General features: G+C 32.5%; 1 protein-coding gene across 1 annotated transcript; it reads left to right on the top strand.

The window, feature by feature from the left end:
• The first annotated feature begins 632 nt into the window (after positions 1-632).
• LOC140433431 (uncharacterized) lies at positions 633-16,269 on the top strand. The gene is made up of 2 exons (XM_072521438.1): positions 633-1,787; positions 15,071-16,269. The coding sequence occupies exons 1-2, from the start codon at positions 1,656-1,658 to the stop codon at positions 16,202-16,204; spliced, it is 1,266 nt and encodes a 421-aa protein (XP_072377539.1). The 5' UTR covers positions 633-1,655; the 3' UTR covers positions 16,205-16,269.
• The last annotated feature ends 1,535 nt before the right edge of the window (positions 16,270-17,804 follow it).

Here is a 17,804-nt window from a genome sequence, read left to right as displayed (position 1 = left end):
CGTTCCATAGATTCGCCTTAGTATTTTTCTTTCGAAACATCCTAATAACATGTTTTCATTGCTTTTTGTTAAAGTCCAGGTTTCTGAACCATATGTTAGGACTGGGCGTATTATTGTTTTGTAGAGTTTTACTTTTGTATTTTTTGATATAACTATATTTAAAAAGGAGATTAAGCCCAAGAAAGTTTAAATTAAAGAAATTCCAACATTACTTTATTGACACATGCACTTTATTGCTATTTTTATAAAACAACATGGTTTATTATTTACACAACCTCGTAAAATTGTTGTAGTAACTATTAGATAACTTAGATATTGCAAAAAGCGGAAAGATTCTGTAAAAAAAAATGAAAAATAACGAAAAATACAAATTATCCACACTAAACAAGGTTTGTTTGGAAAGGGAAAGTGAAACTGACAGATGCCAATAAAATCTAAACCTGTCAACCTGTGGGAGTTGGGAGTGTGCTGTGGAATGGACCGTGGAAGTGCGACGTCACAACTGTCAATTTTACTTTCCAAACAAAAGTTGAAATGTCAAATCTCAAGACTTTTTAATTTCTATAAAGTTAACATTTTGCTTCCTCTGCTGCTTTTGGACGATTTTCACATTTGGTCCCATTGAAGATAGCTATAATTGACTGTCAATTAAAGTTCATAGAACAAAATGTTGGCGCTTGACTGTGTTGCCATGTTTTTTTAATAAATCGGGAAATAGCATGTGATTTATAATTAATAAAAATCCAATAGAACGCTAACAAACTAACAGTAAAAAAGAAATTCTTTCAAAAAATAATAATAATAGTATTCAGGTACTTTCCACAGACATCTAGTGACCATCTGTAGCAATCTGGCAACTGGTGGTTTGAGGATTGCCAAATCTATTAGCTTATTATCAAAGGCAAATGCCAAAAAAATGTTGTAATAATTAACTTCAATTAATATGAGAAGAAACGAGTATTTATTCGTTCGTGTTGTGTATAAAAAAATAAAAAAATTGCATAATTCATACAATAATATAATAAAAATGTATTTTTGAAAGCTTCTCTATTTGTAATTGAAGCCTACAACATATACATTATAAAGACATGACAACACAGTCAAACGTCAAAAATTTGTTTTGTGAATTTAATTCACAGCTCCTTTGTACCTATCTTCAATGGGACCAAATGTGAAAATCGTCCCTGCTTTTTCTTTTAAGTATAGTGTTTTTAAGATAATACCATCATAATTCAGTGTTCTATTTCTATGAAATATAGTTTAAAAGTTTAAATTAAAGACATTCTAACCTGACTTTATTGATACATGCATTTTATTCTATTTTTATAAAACAACATGCTTTATTGTTTACACAACCTTGTAAAATTGTTGTAGTAACTATTAGAATACTTAGATATTGCAAAAAGCGGAAAGATTCTGTAAAAAAAATGAAAAAATAACGAAAAATACAAATTATCCACACTAAACAAGGTTTGTTTGGAAAGTGAAACTGACAGATGTCAATAAAATCTACGTCATCACTTCCACGGTCCATTGACAATGACAATCATTTTAACGGTTAAGGTTAAAAACAAATTTGAAAAAGAAAAACCCCACAAAACTATTTTAAAAGAATAAAAAACGATCGGTTGAAAAGTTTAAAGTTAATTTACAAGATGGATGATTTAATAGAATCTATTAGAAAGGCTTTCCCAGATTCTCAAATTACAAAAGACGATATATTACGTCCAACTTCAGAAAGTGTATGTAAGATTTATTCAACATTTTTATCCGATTTCGAAGAGAAGGTATGATATATTTTAATTTTTTATATGTAATATACTACTTTTTATATATTGCACAAAGTACTAATACACTTTCTATATTTTCACTTAAGCGATTATTTTTTATATAAGATTATCATTTCAGTGTGTTGCAGATGGAAAATTGTCTTCTTCCATATGAAATATAAATATTTTAATCAGGAATGATTCTTCTTCCTTCACCTTTATATATATTCATATGTGGTATTAGTTTAAAACTCTTTGTTACATAAACTATAACTATGATTGATTGCTTCTGATTTAAATTAGCTATTGAAAAGATAATTAAATTTAAATAAATAAAGTTCCCTAAATAATGCCCATATGACTATAAAAAGCTCTTTTTTGGCATGTGTACATTTATTTATTCTTTATTATCATTCTTCATTATCTCTTTATCTATCTCTATCTATATTCTTCATTATCTATTTCATAAAATTTATCATTGACCCATACTAACTATTACATAAATTCCTCTCCTTTTTTTTAATTTAACAACACTCTTATCTCATGTCTAACCCACTACAAATTGACTCATTAATTACTCAAAAGCCCTTTTTCATTGATAGCTATCACATTTTGATTTTGTTAGTTGTATCATTGATTTTTGTTTCATTGATAGCTATCACATTTTAATTTTGTTAGTTTTATCACACTGTGCCAGTTTTATCATGCTGTTTGTATCACATTTTGATTTTGTTAGTCAATTATACTGTTTTCTATATTGAAACTCTCATCCAAATATCCATGTCGCCATACCAAACAGCCTGACAAACAACATCTGATGCTTCTTTGGATTTTTCGTCAATGTTACAAATGACATTTGAAGCACAAAATTTAAATGTTTCCATACAACAAACATCTTGGATATATGTAATCATGCTAAAATTGTTTTATTTTTTTTATATTTCTATTAATTTTTTGGAAATAATGATTTTGTTTTCATAGTGCTACACATTTTTCAAATGATAGCCTTTTAAATTTTTCTTATTGTTACATTGATTTCTTTAAGCCTAGTTGCATTCCTCTTTCATCCAATATTTTTATACTCAAGCATGCATTACTCAAGCTCAAGGGCTATAAACTTGTGTAATCGTTTAGTAAATCCAAAAGTGTTGACTATTGTACAAATTAAACAAATTTTGTTTTTATCTATTTGATAATAGAATTCTTCTAATAATTTAATTTTGTCAAAACATTTATATTGACAATTTATTGCATTATTGAGACTACTTTATTGGAAGATAGTTCATTCAATTACATGAAATCAACTTTATGTTGAGCATACTTACTTGTTAGAAAATTCTCCAGATAGTGACTCATAGTAAATTATGAAGAAAAACCAGGAAAAAAACGTATGATACTATCTCGACATGATAAGTATTTGACTTTATATTTAGTTTACTCTTAATATTATTAAGAAACCCTACTTTTATTTGTATGATATTTTAAAATAACATAAAAATAAAATTAGAGTTTGATATTAATTAATTGGAGAATTTTACTGTCATCATTTCGTGTGGTTTACTTTTAAGGATAAATCACATGCTATGATTTTTCTAACAGGTATTCTTAAGTTAAAGTTGACTCGCTTCCAATAAAGTTATCCCAGGAACGCAACTCAAAAATATTGACAATATCATTTTAAAGTCATCTACTTTAAAATGTGTAATACCTGTATGTCTGAATTGTCAATATGAATGAGTAAAGTAAAATAAGATTATTTAAATTATTTTTAGGATGAATAAAAACATTAATTTGTATTTTGAGAGCAATTTCTGAAATGGAAATCTAAATGCTGGAATAAAATTATTTTAAAGTAAAGTTGTAGATTATTCCCAGTGAAAATAGTAAATTGTATTAAAATGGCACCAAAAAATAGTCACTCAAATAGATCAAGTTTCTATTTATGGGTAACATAGTTGAAGCATAAATATAAAAATTTTGTCAACCTTCTATTTCTACCTACCCATATGATTTATTACAAAAAAACTTCAAGAATTTTGTGCCGCTTTCCATAATGAAGACCCCAATCTCTCATGGTCATTTTTCTTTGTGACCAGATGCACTCCATTAGACCATATAGAATGTAGAGCATTAAAATAAAAACTACATAATGTTGTTTATTACTGATTAAAGTAGATCCATCCTTGAGTATAAAAACGTATACCTGATAACTGAATGCTTTTATATTTAAAGTTTTTTTGAGAATTCAGTTAATAGGTGTGTGATGTGTACTGCTCAATCAGTTTAATATACAGTAAAACCTTTCTAACCACAATGTAGTTTAACTGAAAGGATGCCTGCAGACTTTCTCATACATTTGATAAGGGGACAGTCAAGTAATACATAGCGAAATTTTTGAAGATTTTGACTGTCTTCTCCCTCCATGTAACGCACTGTAACATTTTTTTTGTACCCTCACCCCCCTAACTAAACTTTATGAAACACCCAAGTACACCATTTTCAGCTAAAAGTCACAATTATGTTATGAAAAGTACCTGAATGTCAGTAAAATAATTTATTTTAATCACATTTGCGGTAATAATAATAAATAAAACAAGAGAGTTTTAACTACTTGGCCCCATCCTTATATCTTTGGCCCTATCCCTTATAATGGAATATCTTATAATGGAATATGTGTGGTTATTCCGTTAGGGATGTTAACATAGGATGAACCTTGTAATAATGGTTGTTTGATGTATTCGCCAATATTTTCCATCTGTCTTGCCAGTTAAAATTTATTTTTTGATTATAAAATTTAATTACATCTGTTATTTTTTAAATATATTCTTGTATATCAGAATGAGTAGAATACTTAGCAATCTGGTCTATTATTTCAATACCTTTTATCCCAGTGTTACTTTTTGCTGAAATAAATGTCACATCTTTGTTTCTCCTCTTTTGTTTAATGTAACATATCCGCTCACATGTCTTATGATTTAACTTAGTATGATTAAGTCTGCTAAAAACTGACTTATTGTCTGAGATAATCACAGCATCTTAAAAATTTTCATACTCTGCCTATCTCGAACTTTCCTAAAAGCTACTGCTTCTGCAGTGTAAATAAAAAAAGAAGTTTTATTTTAAATGATTTGTTGTTGGAAGGAATGTACACTGCAGACCCTACCTTCTCATTGTTCAGTTTAGCGCCATCTATATAAATTATAGTTTTATTAGTGTATTCACTCAATATGGGGTTTAACAATGTGTTATTTATTTTAAGTGAATCTGAATATTTCGGAAATACAATATTTGATTTTTCGAAGATCATATTAAATTCTAATCTATAGAGTGGTATAACAAAATTTGTTGATAATGTAACCAGTAAATCATTGGTTTCCAGAAAGGCATCTAATGGTGGAGAATTTTTAATTTTCCAATAATTGTTTACTAGATTTTGTATGGATAATTCATACAGCATACTTAGTAACCCACTTGTTCTGGCCTTTAATTTTAATACATATTTGGTTGCCAATAAGTTTCTACCATTTTCTAATGGCATTTCATTACTTTCAGCAAGTACCTAACAGATGACATGCTGTTAATTTCATATCACTGAGAGATTATCTCAAACTTTTAAACTGAATATGATCTTTTTTTAGTAAATGCGTATTGCTTGCTGATCCATATAACATACATCCATAATCCAAAATTGATTGCACATAGGTCCTGTAACACATCTGTGTAACTTTGGGATCAGCACTTCAATCTCCTGCAAGTAGCACATTTAAGGATATTGATACATTTCTTACATCTTTTTTTACATATTTGACGTGTTTGGACCATAGTAAGTTAGGGTCTAAGATCATACCAAGATATTTATGCTCACTAACAACACATATAACATATCCTGACAGGTTTAGACTATCAGGCGTATGTATCTTATGTCTTGTAAATATAATGGCAGATTTTTCGGGGGACATAATTAGTTCAGGGTTTTTAGTCTAATTATTCACTAGTTTCACGATGTGTTCCAGAACCCTAGCACAATCGTCATATTAATAACGGATGGAATAAATACATATGTCATCGGATTTTACGGAATGAGCAAAAATGCTGTGTATACTTGCCGAAAATATGTTGAAGAGAATCGTTATTCTTGGGCCATGTAACTGATTCCTATGGTCTCTGATCTATAAAGTTCGGTTGCTAAAAATATTTACTATATTAGCGGATTGTGGATAGCCCTAGTTCGCATAACTTTGAATGCATCTGGTTTTCTTGACTGACTTTACAACTCGAGGTGAATCTTCGCCGCATCCACTATTATAGTCCTTCATCTTCTACGATCTTGCGCTTCCATTTCCCATTTAACTTTGAATGCATTACTGTTAAATTAACACAGTCTTAAGCGCCTATAAGGTCTAGAAAAAACATGCTAAATATTTATTTTTAGAAAAATTAAGTTGGATATCTTTTGTTAGTGATTTATTGCATCTAGTGTACCAAGACCGGATCGAAATCCATACTGAGTGCTGGGCAAAAGATTATAGTGTTCTACTGTCCAGTTAAGACGATTTTTTATAATTCTTTCGAATGTGTTTGTTTTTTTTTTTCGTGGAATTTATGGCTTTGGAGAGAACCAATTAGCCAGACTATGTTAGATTGAATCATTAATTTGTGTAAAATGTTTCATAGTATCAGACCTGAGCATGATGTATTCATTTGTTTTGTTAATAATATATAAAATGTGTAAGGTATTTAGAATTTTTTTTTCTCCGCGCTAGGGCGTCAACCCGGTTCATCCCCTCGGAGGTTTCAGCCCTCTTTGTGTGCTTTACATTTAGTTTCTTTCGCAGAATTGCTTACAAAATTGGTTAGTAATTCTACAGTTTTAGTTTACAGTTTATGATGTGTTGATGAAGTACATAAAGGATATCATTATTTCCTGAAAAAATAATACAATTTAGGTCTATTGGAAGGTTTATCTTGTAGTGAATTAAGTTTTTATATAGTTTATTAATGTTTACATTATTTATTGGACATTCAAGTAAAACATGTACTAATGTATCCATTTTACCACAACTACACCGTGGATCGTCTGTAATTTTCATTTTGTGCTTATAATAAGGTGTTAGTGCATGATTAGCACGTACTCGATTTATTGTGGCGACAAAGTTTCTGTTTGGTATTTTGTGAAACCATGGTTTTCTGGGAATTCTTTGTTGGTGTTTACAAAAGTTTGTTTCGGTTGTTGAAGCGTTGTGTAGGTTTTGTCACATCTCATTTATTTTGTTTCTTTGGTTTAAGAATAGGTCGGACGGGAGTAGTTTAAGATTTAGTTCTTCTCCTGATGTTGGGGCTGTTTTTGCTAAGGTATCTACTATTTCATTACCTGTTATACCTGCGTGTCCCTTTACCCATAGATATATGACGAATTTATCCTTGATGTGGATCTCATTATGTAAATACAGGATATTTGCTTCAATATGATTAACTGATCTATTTATGTTTACTTTTTTAAGTTTATCTACTGCACTTTTGCTGTCCGTACATATTATGAATTTGTCGTGGTTAGAGCCGAGTATGTATTTCATAGCTTGCACAATTGCTGTTAATTCTGCAGTGTATATGGAAGCTTCCTTTGGTAGAATAAATTTTTTGTCAGTATTTTCTTCCACATGGTAAAGGGCACAGCTGGTATATTCTTTTGACTTTGATCCATCAGTGAATATAGAATCATAGTTTGGCCAGTATTTGTTTTTTGTTTCGTTAAACTTTGTTTGATTGAAACTTGCTACTTCTTGATTTTCAAAATATAAGGTTCTAATTTCACGTGAAAAAAATTGTTCAGGCGAGTAAATTAGAACCGGGGGGAGTTGGTTGGAATAAAGTATATCTGTAATGTCAGGTATTTCTGAGAAAGTTTCTACTATGAGGGGGGTTTTCTTGAAGTGTCAGTATCTATGGGTCAAAACTTGAACTGTTAGTGATTGTATACTATTGAGGTAAGAAGTTTTTTTGGAAATGGTTTTTATCATAAATTTTCTGCTCAATAGTTGTCTTCTTAGTTTAAGAGGAGGTTCCACAGCTTCAGCTTGCATAATATTTATGGGTGTTGACTTAAGATATCCCAGGCAAACTCTTAAGCATTTATTTTGTTGTATCTCGATTTTATTTAGATGTGTATCTGCTGCTGTTCCATAGAGTTGACTTCCATAATCCATTATTGATCGTACCATTGTTTTGTAGAAAAGTAAAGCCTTATTTGGATTTGCTCCCCACTTTGCCCTACAAAACGCTCTTAAAATATTTATAGAATTACTTGTTTTTTTGATGATTTGGTGGATACAGTCCTTCCATAATATTTTTCTATCTAGATGTAGGCCAAGATATTTTACAGAGTTGCTAATACGGAGTTTATATTTTCCTATTGTTAATGGTCTTTGGTAGTTGTTTCTATTTCTAAAGAAAATACATATATTGGTTTTGGACTCGGATATGGAAAGTCCCATGTTGTCTAGGCATTTTTGGATTTCTATAAATTCAGTGTTGATATTTTCTATACATTTTTCCTCTGATTTGTTACTGGTGTAAATAACAACATCATCGGCGTATTGAATAATTTTGGACTTACGTGATATAACATTTTCTATGTCCATTGTGTACAGGCTGTAGAGGATTGGGCTCAAGATACTACCTTGTGGTAATCCAGATCTACATATTCTTGATTCCGAAACTTCTTTATTTATCTTTAAGGAAACTGATCGACTAGAGTAAGCTGATTTTATGAAGTTGGTAGACCAATATTGATAAGCTTCTCTTCTAGTATATTTATTTGAACATTATCATATGCTGAAGTGATATCCAAAAATGTAGCCAAAGTGTTGTATTTGTGTGTGAATCCTAGATAGATGTCAGTTACTAGGATCGTTAGGGGTTCTAAGGAAGATCTTCCCTTTCTAAAAGCATATTGTGAGTCAGGTAATATTTTTTCATTTTCTAGCCAATATTCAAGTCTGTTCTTTATCATTCTTTCCATGGTTTTAAATATACACGATGATAAAGCTATGGGTCTATATGAATCTGCATTTCCGTTCTGTTTTCCAGGTTTTTTGATAGGTACTACGATGTATTCTTTCCACATTGGTGGAAAAGGAATCTTTTTTATCCAAATCGAATTGAGCAATTCTAACAGGGCTTTCTTATGGCCTAAGGGCATTTTATGCAACATATTGTATGAAATGTTATCCGCCCCGGGAGATTTATTATTTGTTGATTTAATGCATTGTTCGAGTTCCCATAATTGAAATAGTGATTGTAGAAAAGAAGTGTTTCTATTTACGGTAGCTATTTGTTGAGTAATGTTGTTTTCAACCCATGGGGGCGAGATTTTTGTGTGGAATTCATTTATCCAGTCTTCTTTGGGGTTTATTGGGGGTTTATTTACTTGTTTTCGGTTTTTATATCGCTTTACTTTGTTCCACACTTCTTTAATTGGTGTATTTTGATTTAGATTTTGGCAATAATTAATCCAGCTTTTTTTCTTAGTTTCTTTGAAAGTTTTTTTAGCTACTGCATCAAGTCTTTTATATTCTGTTAGATTATTAAGATTTGGAGCATGTGTGTAGGTTAAGTAAGCTTGTTTTCTTGCTTTATCAGCTATGTTACAGGTTTCATTCCACCAGTCCTTCGAACAATGATTTCTATTTTGTGTGTTTGATTTTTGTAAGGGAATTGCTTTGTTGGCAGCTTTGTTAATATTGTCGATAATGCCCATTAGTGATGATTTTGGTTCTGTAGCTTCAAGTGTAGCGGTGTATACATCCCAATTAGCAGCCTTGAGTCTCCATATGTTATGTTTTGTCTGTTTAATTTGCGCAAGCGGGCTATTCCTTCCAAATTGTATGTGTATTGGTAAGTGGTTAGAGCCATAAGGTTCTTCTAAAGTAGACCACGTAATTAGGTTCGTCAGATCCTGTGTACAGAGGGTCAAGTCTACAGCTGACTTCTTATTGTTTGCTAATGTAGGTGATCCGTCGTTCAAAATTACTAGGTTGCATTGTTCGATAGCTTCCAAAAGAATCTTGCCATAGATATCGTCATATCCATCAATCCAAGCCAAACTATGTGCGTTAAAGTCGCCCCCAACTATGAATGGTTTTGGAATTTGTTCCAAAAAGTTGATCCACTGTTGTAATGATATTCTAGTTCTAGGTTTAAAGTATACTGAAACGAAGTAAATTTTTTTATGTATAAATGGAAAATGAACCGAGATACAAGTATGCTCAAAGTTTATTGTAGTTGGAATTGAGACTTCTTGGTATATTAAGTCTGATTTTAATAAAATGGCTGAGCCGTCGTCCCGGTCACAGCGAATATTGTTGAGGCCTTTAAAATTATAATATTTTCCTGCTTTAAACCATGTTTCCGATAGAAGTGCAACGGAGTAGTTGCCCCTATCTAGTAGATATTCTAGGTTAGTTTTATTAGAAACGGCTGAACGGCAGTTCCATTGAAGAATATTTATTGAATGGTTGAGGTCTGAGAATGTGATGACGTGTTTCCATTTATAGTTAATTTGACTAAGTTTTCGAGTTCTTCCTTATTTATATTTATACTTTTTGTTACTAAAACTTTTGTGACAATTTCTAATATTGAATTTATCATGCTTAGGTCTGAAGGAGATGCAACTGAATTATTATTAATATTTCCTTTATAGTTAATACTGTCTAATGTTCCTCCCTTAGGTAATTGAGATCTAGGGGAAGCTATAATTTCATTATGCAAAATTAATGTTGGATCTGGACTATTTGGTCTCTGTCTTTTAAATGTTCTAGAATTTGTATTATTTGAATTATTGTAAAATATGTTATTTGTTGGCATTTGGTTAATTGAATTTGATGGGAGCTGGGTGGGTGTATAATTATTGGGATTTAATGGAGGGAAAGTTTTGAGGCAGGAAAGTTTTGTGTTTGTTATACAAGATAATTTGAGAAATGGGTCGGTAAGACGATGACAGAGTTTTGTCTTTGTAGAGTTTGATAAAAAGACGTAATTGTTTCTTTCATTTTGTCAATATAATTTCGTCCCAGAAGCCAATTATCTTATAATCTTTCACGGGTGCAGTCGATTTTGATATTGTAATAGTGGCATCCAGTTCTTGGATGTTTATAGGATTTTCTAGTAATTTGAATTTACTAGAATCTTCTATTCTAATTCTTCTATTAACTCTGTTGGAATTGGTTGTGTTTTTGAATCATAATTTTTATTAGCCATTTTATTAACAAATGTCAATATTTTATTGAGCGGTGTATTTTTATTTTCAAAGTATTTACAAATAGTATATATTACAGATAGTATTTGCAAAGTTGATCCATGATATTTTTTATTTTTTCGTGAAAACAACTTTGCATTTGGCTTGGATGTGTTTAATTTTTAGATAATTTTCAAGAATTGAGACAATATTATAGTCTCGAAAAGCTTTTTTCCGAGAAGATATTAAATTTTTGCATTTGTCGTTCCACCATACGGGAAGACAGGATTTTGGTTGAAATGATTTTTGAGTAATCATAGCGGTATCTGTAGCTTCGCTAATTGTTTTTATTAAGTTATTAAACATTTCTAAAGATTAATGTCTTCTTATTCTTCCTCTTCAAGCAATTCTGCTTGTTCATTGGTGGATTAATACCTCTATGGAAGGTTGTCACTCCATCTTTTGCGCGGTCGTCCGATACTTCTTTTGCCGCTTGCTGACTTACCTCTTGCTATTTTAATGACACGGGTCTCCTTTATTATTCCGTCCTTTTTTTCTATTTTGTGTCCATTCATTTATACACTGTACGTTACATTTACTTCTAATGTCTTTCCTTCTCTTTCGAGCCGTTTCGAGCTTTCATCTCTGCCGTTTCCAGTAGCCTTTGCGTGTCGGGCGTTGTTTCTGAGGCATATGTCATTATTGGTCTTACACTGGCTTTATAAATTCTTGACTTCATTTCAGTGTTAATGTGTGTGTTTCGCCATATAGTGATATTAAGGCATCCTGCCAGTCTATTTGCTTTTTATACTTGACCTCTCACTTCTATGTCTATGTCTCCATAGCTGGACAATGTTATTCCCAGAATGAATGTCAGGAAGGCATTTTTTTAAGTAATTTTCAATATAGACCAGTCCGCTGAAGACTCTTTCCATTTTGTGGAGGTAGATATGAATTGTGATTGGAGAATATTTCAAATCTATAGTAATTTGGATAGGGATGTGGATTGTACCTAGCGAGTCATTTAGAGGATTCCAGGTAGTAAAGCCGGTTAAATGAGGAGTTAAGTCTATCATTAAAGGATGCTCGCTCGGTCTGGATTTTTTGGTTGATCTTCCGTCATTGAGTAAAATTAGATTAGTGTTGTCTAAAGCGTCGGCTAGAATATTTCGCTGAGAACTATCCTGTACGGAACCCCATCTACAGTGATGACAATCGAAGTGGCCACTGATGAGAACTCTGCTTTTAATTTGGTCAAATCAATTTTCCCTAGCTTTGGATAAGACATTTATTTTAGGAGGACACTTTTTTCACTGCCTAAGCCTAGAATGTTCTACCCGCCGTTTCGAATCTATGCGAAGCAACGATGTAATATACTCAAGATGGAAGCTATAAATCAATTTACATGTAGCTGATAAGCGACGAAACCAGTAGCGCACCTAGATTTTGACTCTGGGGGGGGGGTTTGGTTGGTCACCGAAATTTTTCTTATGATGCTACCTCCATTTTGAGTTCTTAAAATGTGTGAGTAACAGTGTCGGAATAGGGCCCTGGGGGGAGGGGTTAACCCCCAACTCCCCCTGAGTGCGCCACTGGACGGAACTGACAGACGTAAATTTGACAGGTGATTAACGTGGGTATGGTTATCCCCGATATTTTAATGTTAAATAGGTAACATTATGTGTTAAGTCAATAGTTTAATATATTCTTTTTGGTAAATCAATATTGGAATACGGGCTTGAATATAAAGAACATTTAAAATAGTTTGTTATTTATAAATACTCATGTATTACAGGGAAAACACGGCAGAGAACAAATGATAAGATTACGTTTCATTTGTAAGTATTACAAATATGTAAGAAGTTAGAATTACATTTTTATAACACTTTTGTTGTAATATTTTCTATCCTCAAAGTCACATTAGTGGCGTGCGATGTGCAACTACGTATGTGTAAAATATATGCTGTTATGTTATAAAAATGATAATTTTTTAATTTTACAATGTTATAACTCATGTATTTCTTTTATTCAAACGTAAATAACAAATACAATAAATAATTATTGTACATATATATTTACCAAAAAATTTTTTTCGTACACCACTGAAATTCAGTTAACCAGAGTCGGCCATTGTTACTAGCTACTTTGGTCGCAAGTATTTATTCATAGGTTCCATCCTGAGTATATTACATCGTTAATGCGAAGAAGTTCTTGGCTTTAGGTAGAATTGACATGTAAGATTCCAGAAACTACGATCACTTTATATAACCTGGCTTAGTGGGCACTAGATTATCAGCTTTAGCGAAGTATATCAGTATCGACGAATTGTAAATTATAAGCGATAATTAATGTAATTAGAATTTATATTTGTAATTTAGTGAGTTAAAATAAAGTTAGTTAATGCACGTTTGCTTAACTCAATCCCTGAATCCACTGAAAAACGTAATAATATGCATACTTACATAAACATTAACAAACCTTCTAAAATATGTTCTATAACCCGGAAGCCTATTTTTTACTTAATTATCTCAACTTTATATTGTCCTACTGTATATTTTACTTAAAAAAAATTATTTGATTTTTTTTAACAATTCACGATTTATCAATTCAATTTTTATAGACACATCAAAATCGTCTAGGGGACACAGTAATCAAAGAATACTTAAATGGTAATATGACAATCCATTAGGAAAATATTGAAATTCAACAAATCTGGACGCTGCTTAACGATAAATTGTTAATAACACAACAACCGGTCGTTGTACAGAGGGTTTAAAAAATTGAAAAAAAAATAATTAAACAAAAATTCTCAACTAACATTTAATTATAAAATAAAAATAAAAGTCGTAGGCTCTTGTTACTAAAGTGTATGACTACCTCTGTTATTAATGATAGCTCGACATCGATCTGGCATACTCCTTATCAAATTGTCAATATCGTCTTGCTCAATTTGTTGCCATTGCTCTTGCATACAGTTTACCAGCTCTTCCCTTGTCCGGAACACTAATCCTTGCTGTTGTACACGTCTTTTTAGCATATCTCAAATGTTCTCGATGGGATTCAAGTCAGGGGATTGAGCAGGCTAGGGCAATATCTGAATATTGTTCTGCTCTAAAAAATTTCTCACAATTCTTGCAACATCCGGACGTGCATTGTCGTGCATCACCACAAAATGTTCTCCGAATTGTGCAGCATATGGACGAACAATAGGTTCAAGAATATGATACTGATATTCATTTGCTGTTAAAAATCCTTCAATATAAACGAAATCAGTTCGAAGACCTATTGAAACTCCAGCCCAAACCATAAAGTTCCTCCTTGATATAGTTCAACTTCTCGAACGGGCTGCAAGCGAGATACGTTGCCACGTGTTCGTCACACCTTAGATCTTCGTGAATCGGGTGGTAAACCAAACCTGGATTCATCGGTGAAAAGAATGTTTGCTCATTCTCGTTCTTGCCAAATTTGATGTTCTTCGGTCCATTCTAATCTCCTTGTGTCATTCCCACGGGATAAAACTGAAACTCTAATGGCACGTCTAGCGTGAAGATTACCCTCATGCAATCTATTCCTGACAATTTGAGCAGACATTAATGCTATGAATATTTTGAAGCTCACTTCTTAGCTGGCTAGCTGTAACATTGGGGTTTTTTAATGGCTGAAGGCGAACAAACCTGGCATGTACCGGTTATGTTGCTGTTGTTGGACCAGTGCGTCTTTCCCTTACATCACCCGTTTCTTGAAAATGCTGCCATAATCTCCTACAGTACTTTTGCTAGAATGCACAGCTTCTGCCACATCGCGGATGTTCATACCACCCTGTATCATACTAATAGCTCGTATCAGTGTTTCACGATCAAGATGATTTCTTTGCATATTAACATAGTTAAAACCAAAATATCAACAAATTCTAACTACACTTATTCAAACCAATAAACAAATTTTATTTTAACAGTAAAATGTTGCTTCTTGAAATTAAACAACTTTAATTCCTTGTCTCCTAGACCATTTTGATGTGTATAGATACCAGTATATATTAAACATTTATATCATTAATACCTTTTTTTAGATAGCGTATGCAAGAGGCTTTTATCAAGATGATTTGAGAACTGATTTGGATGTCGAAGAAGAAAGAATATTTTTAAAAATGCAAAAATTGAATTCAATTTTTACAAAAACTGGACTAAAATTTTGTTTTGGTGATATAATTGAACCCACATTTACTAGGACTAGAGTATTTGTTTGTATGTTTGTCCACATGTTAATTTTTTTTGGAAATACATTACATACTTTTGAAAAGACTTGTAGTGATATTTTAACAATGAGGGAGGATATCAATACATTATTTGGTGAAAAAGATAATTATTTGATTAAAATTAATGAGTACATTATAGAAAAATTACAATTATTAAAAGAAAATGAAGAGTTGGAGAATGATATACAAAAATTGGAAGAAAGTAATGAAGATTACTGCAATGAAAGAATTAAAAAAGAAAGAGAAATCAATGTACCATTAAGAAAAGATTTAAAACGGTTAGAAATTACAGTTGAAGAGAAAACAACTAACATAGAAAAATTAGGAGCTAAAGAAAAGAAGTATATAGATGAAGTAATTACTGAAGAAGAATATTTAGAACTAAAAAAACTTGAAAAGGATTTGGAAGCAGAAAAGGAATCTTTAAAAACAGATGATATGGATATGGATAACTTTCTGTCGTATGAGTACAAAATTGTTGACCATTTTAGACATTGTGGTAAAGCTATTCCTGATCAACTTAATGTAGATTTTATAAATCAACATATCAAAATGGAAGAAGAATTGGAAGACCTGAATATGAGGATTCAAAAGTTATCATCTGATATAAATTTTAATAAATCGACATTAAATCATCAGAAAAAATTATATAATCAAGCAAAATCAGTGTGTTTAAAAACTAATACGAAAAATGAAGTCATATTACAAAATATTCAAGATGAATGTGAATTAGTAAAACATGAAGTTCAGATCTATAACGAAAAAATTTGTTCAAGGCATAGAGATGCTCTTGTTTCTAACATTGAAATGAAAAATGAAATTACACAATTGGAGAATGATTTAGAAAACCTTCAAGACCATTTTCGCAAAGAATATATCAAAATTACGAAGGCTGAAGATTTAGCAGTACAAGAGATTAAAGGGCATATCGAAAATTTGTATAATTGATTGCATAAACATGTTATATATTGTAGAAATTTTTAATAAAATTTTAAAAAATGTATTTTTTGTAATTACCTTGGTTTTAATTTGTAACTTCCCCCTTTCTTCTTTTGGCATCATAACCCTGGATGAGTCTTTGCCTGTCTGTCCGTACTCTCTTGGACACTTCTCCTCCATTGTCTTACATTCATAGTTAGGTCGTCTTCCACGTCATCCAACTATCTCGTTCTTGGTTTTCCTTTTCGCCTACGTGACCGATTATTCTCGCTCGCACTCGATACACCGCGAAGCTTCGAGAAGAGTATTAGAGATGCAATGCAACCGTTACCTGGGCCATGCCGAGAGCATGTTCGTAACACTGCTCCCCTCTTAAATCTGATCGTCCCGATCAGCAACTCTATATGTAGGCACAGGATGGCGGAATCTACGGGACTCTCCAGCTCTGCATGAACCCTTTAGAAGGAAATAACAGTCTACTGACTTTGAAGTATACGATCTCATCGGGTTAATGCAACACACAGTAATTCGTACGCCGGTTTCTTGGAAGATTACTTCAAGCATGCTTCTGACAATTTTCCAGTCCAGATTATCTAGTGGATGGCCTATCTTGGGTAAGGCCAAATTCTTGATGTCGTAATTGCACACAATTTTCTTCAAATTAGTTAGAGCACGCCATATATCCTCGTAGCTTGCCCTGTCTGTATACGACTTCCTGGTCACCATATACAGCAAAGATCGAGAACCATCTTCTAATCTCAGTACTCTTCCAACTTTAGGCTGCTGGTTTTTTAACTCGTCCAAACGACCGAATTTCTTATAAAATACGGATGAGATTCCTTTAGTCATCTCAAGATCTTGGGCAACACAGTGGGTTAGAGAGACGTTATGCAGAACACTAAAAAGATCCTGCTGAACTTCTGTGGTTACGCCGAATCTAACACTCTTTCTCTCTGCGTAATTTGACATAAATTCATTACAGCTTGGTCGCCGGTCATCTTTGATCTCATGTTGAAGGGTTCGTGCTTCTTCTGTTTCATTTGAGCCAGCATATGGTGCAAGACGATTTATGTGAACTACTTTTGGTTCACCTTTCGGCAACTTCTTAATTCGGTATATTACGTCATTTATTTTCTTGTTAATTTCATACGGACCTTCCCATTGTCTTTGCAGTTTGGGAGACAAGCCTTGACGACGTTGTGGATTATAAAGCCACACAAGATCACCTACTTCATAGCTTTCACTCTTGCATCGAGAATCATATTGATCTTTCATTCTGTCACTGGCTATCTGGATGTGTTGTCGGGCAAGTTCATGAGTGTTGTTCATTCTTAACTTCAGGCGGTCGACATAATCTTGCAACATGTTCTTCGGAAGGTCTGCAGCCAAACTCTAGGTCGCAAGGGTAAACGAACTTCACGACCTAACATCAGGCAGGCTGGAGTCTGACCTGTAGTTTCATTCACGGCCGAGCGGTAGGCCATTAGGAATAAATGAATATGCTGGTCCCAATCTCTTTGATGTTCTGATACAACCTTGGACAGGTGTTTACTCATTAATCGGTTCATTCTCTCGACCATTCCATCTGATTGAGGATGCAGGGGTGTCG

This window comes from Diabrotica undecimpunctata, chromosome 2 (genome assembly GCF_040954645.1).
Source record: "Diabrotica undecimpunctata isolate CICGRU chromosome 2, icDiaUnde3, whole genome shotgun sequence".
In the NCBI taxonomy this organism is placed as follows: Eukaryota; Metazoa; Arthropoda; class Insecta; order Coleoptera; family Chrysomelidae; genus Diabrotica; species Diabrotica undecimpunctata.
Note: the sequence above shows the minus strand (reverse complement) of the source record. Positions and strands in the feature narration are given on the sequence as shown.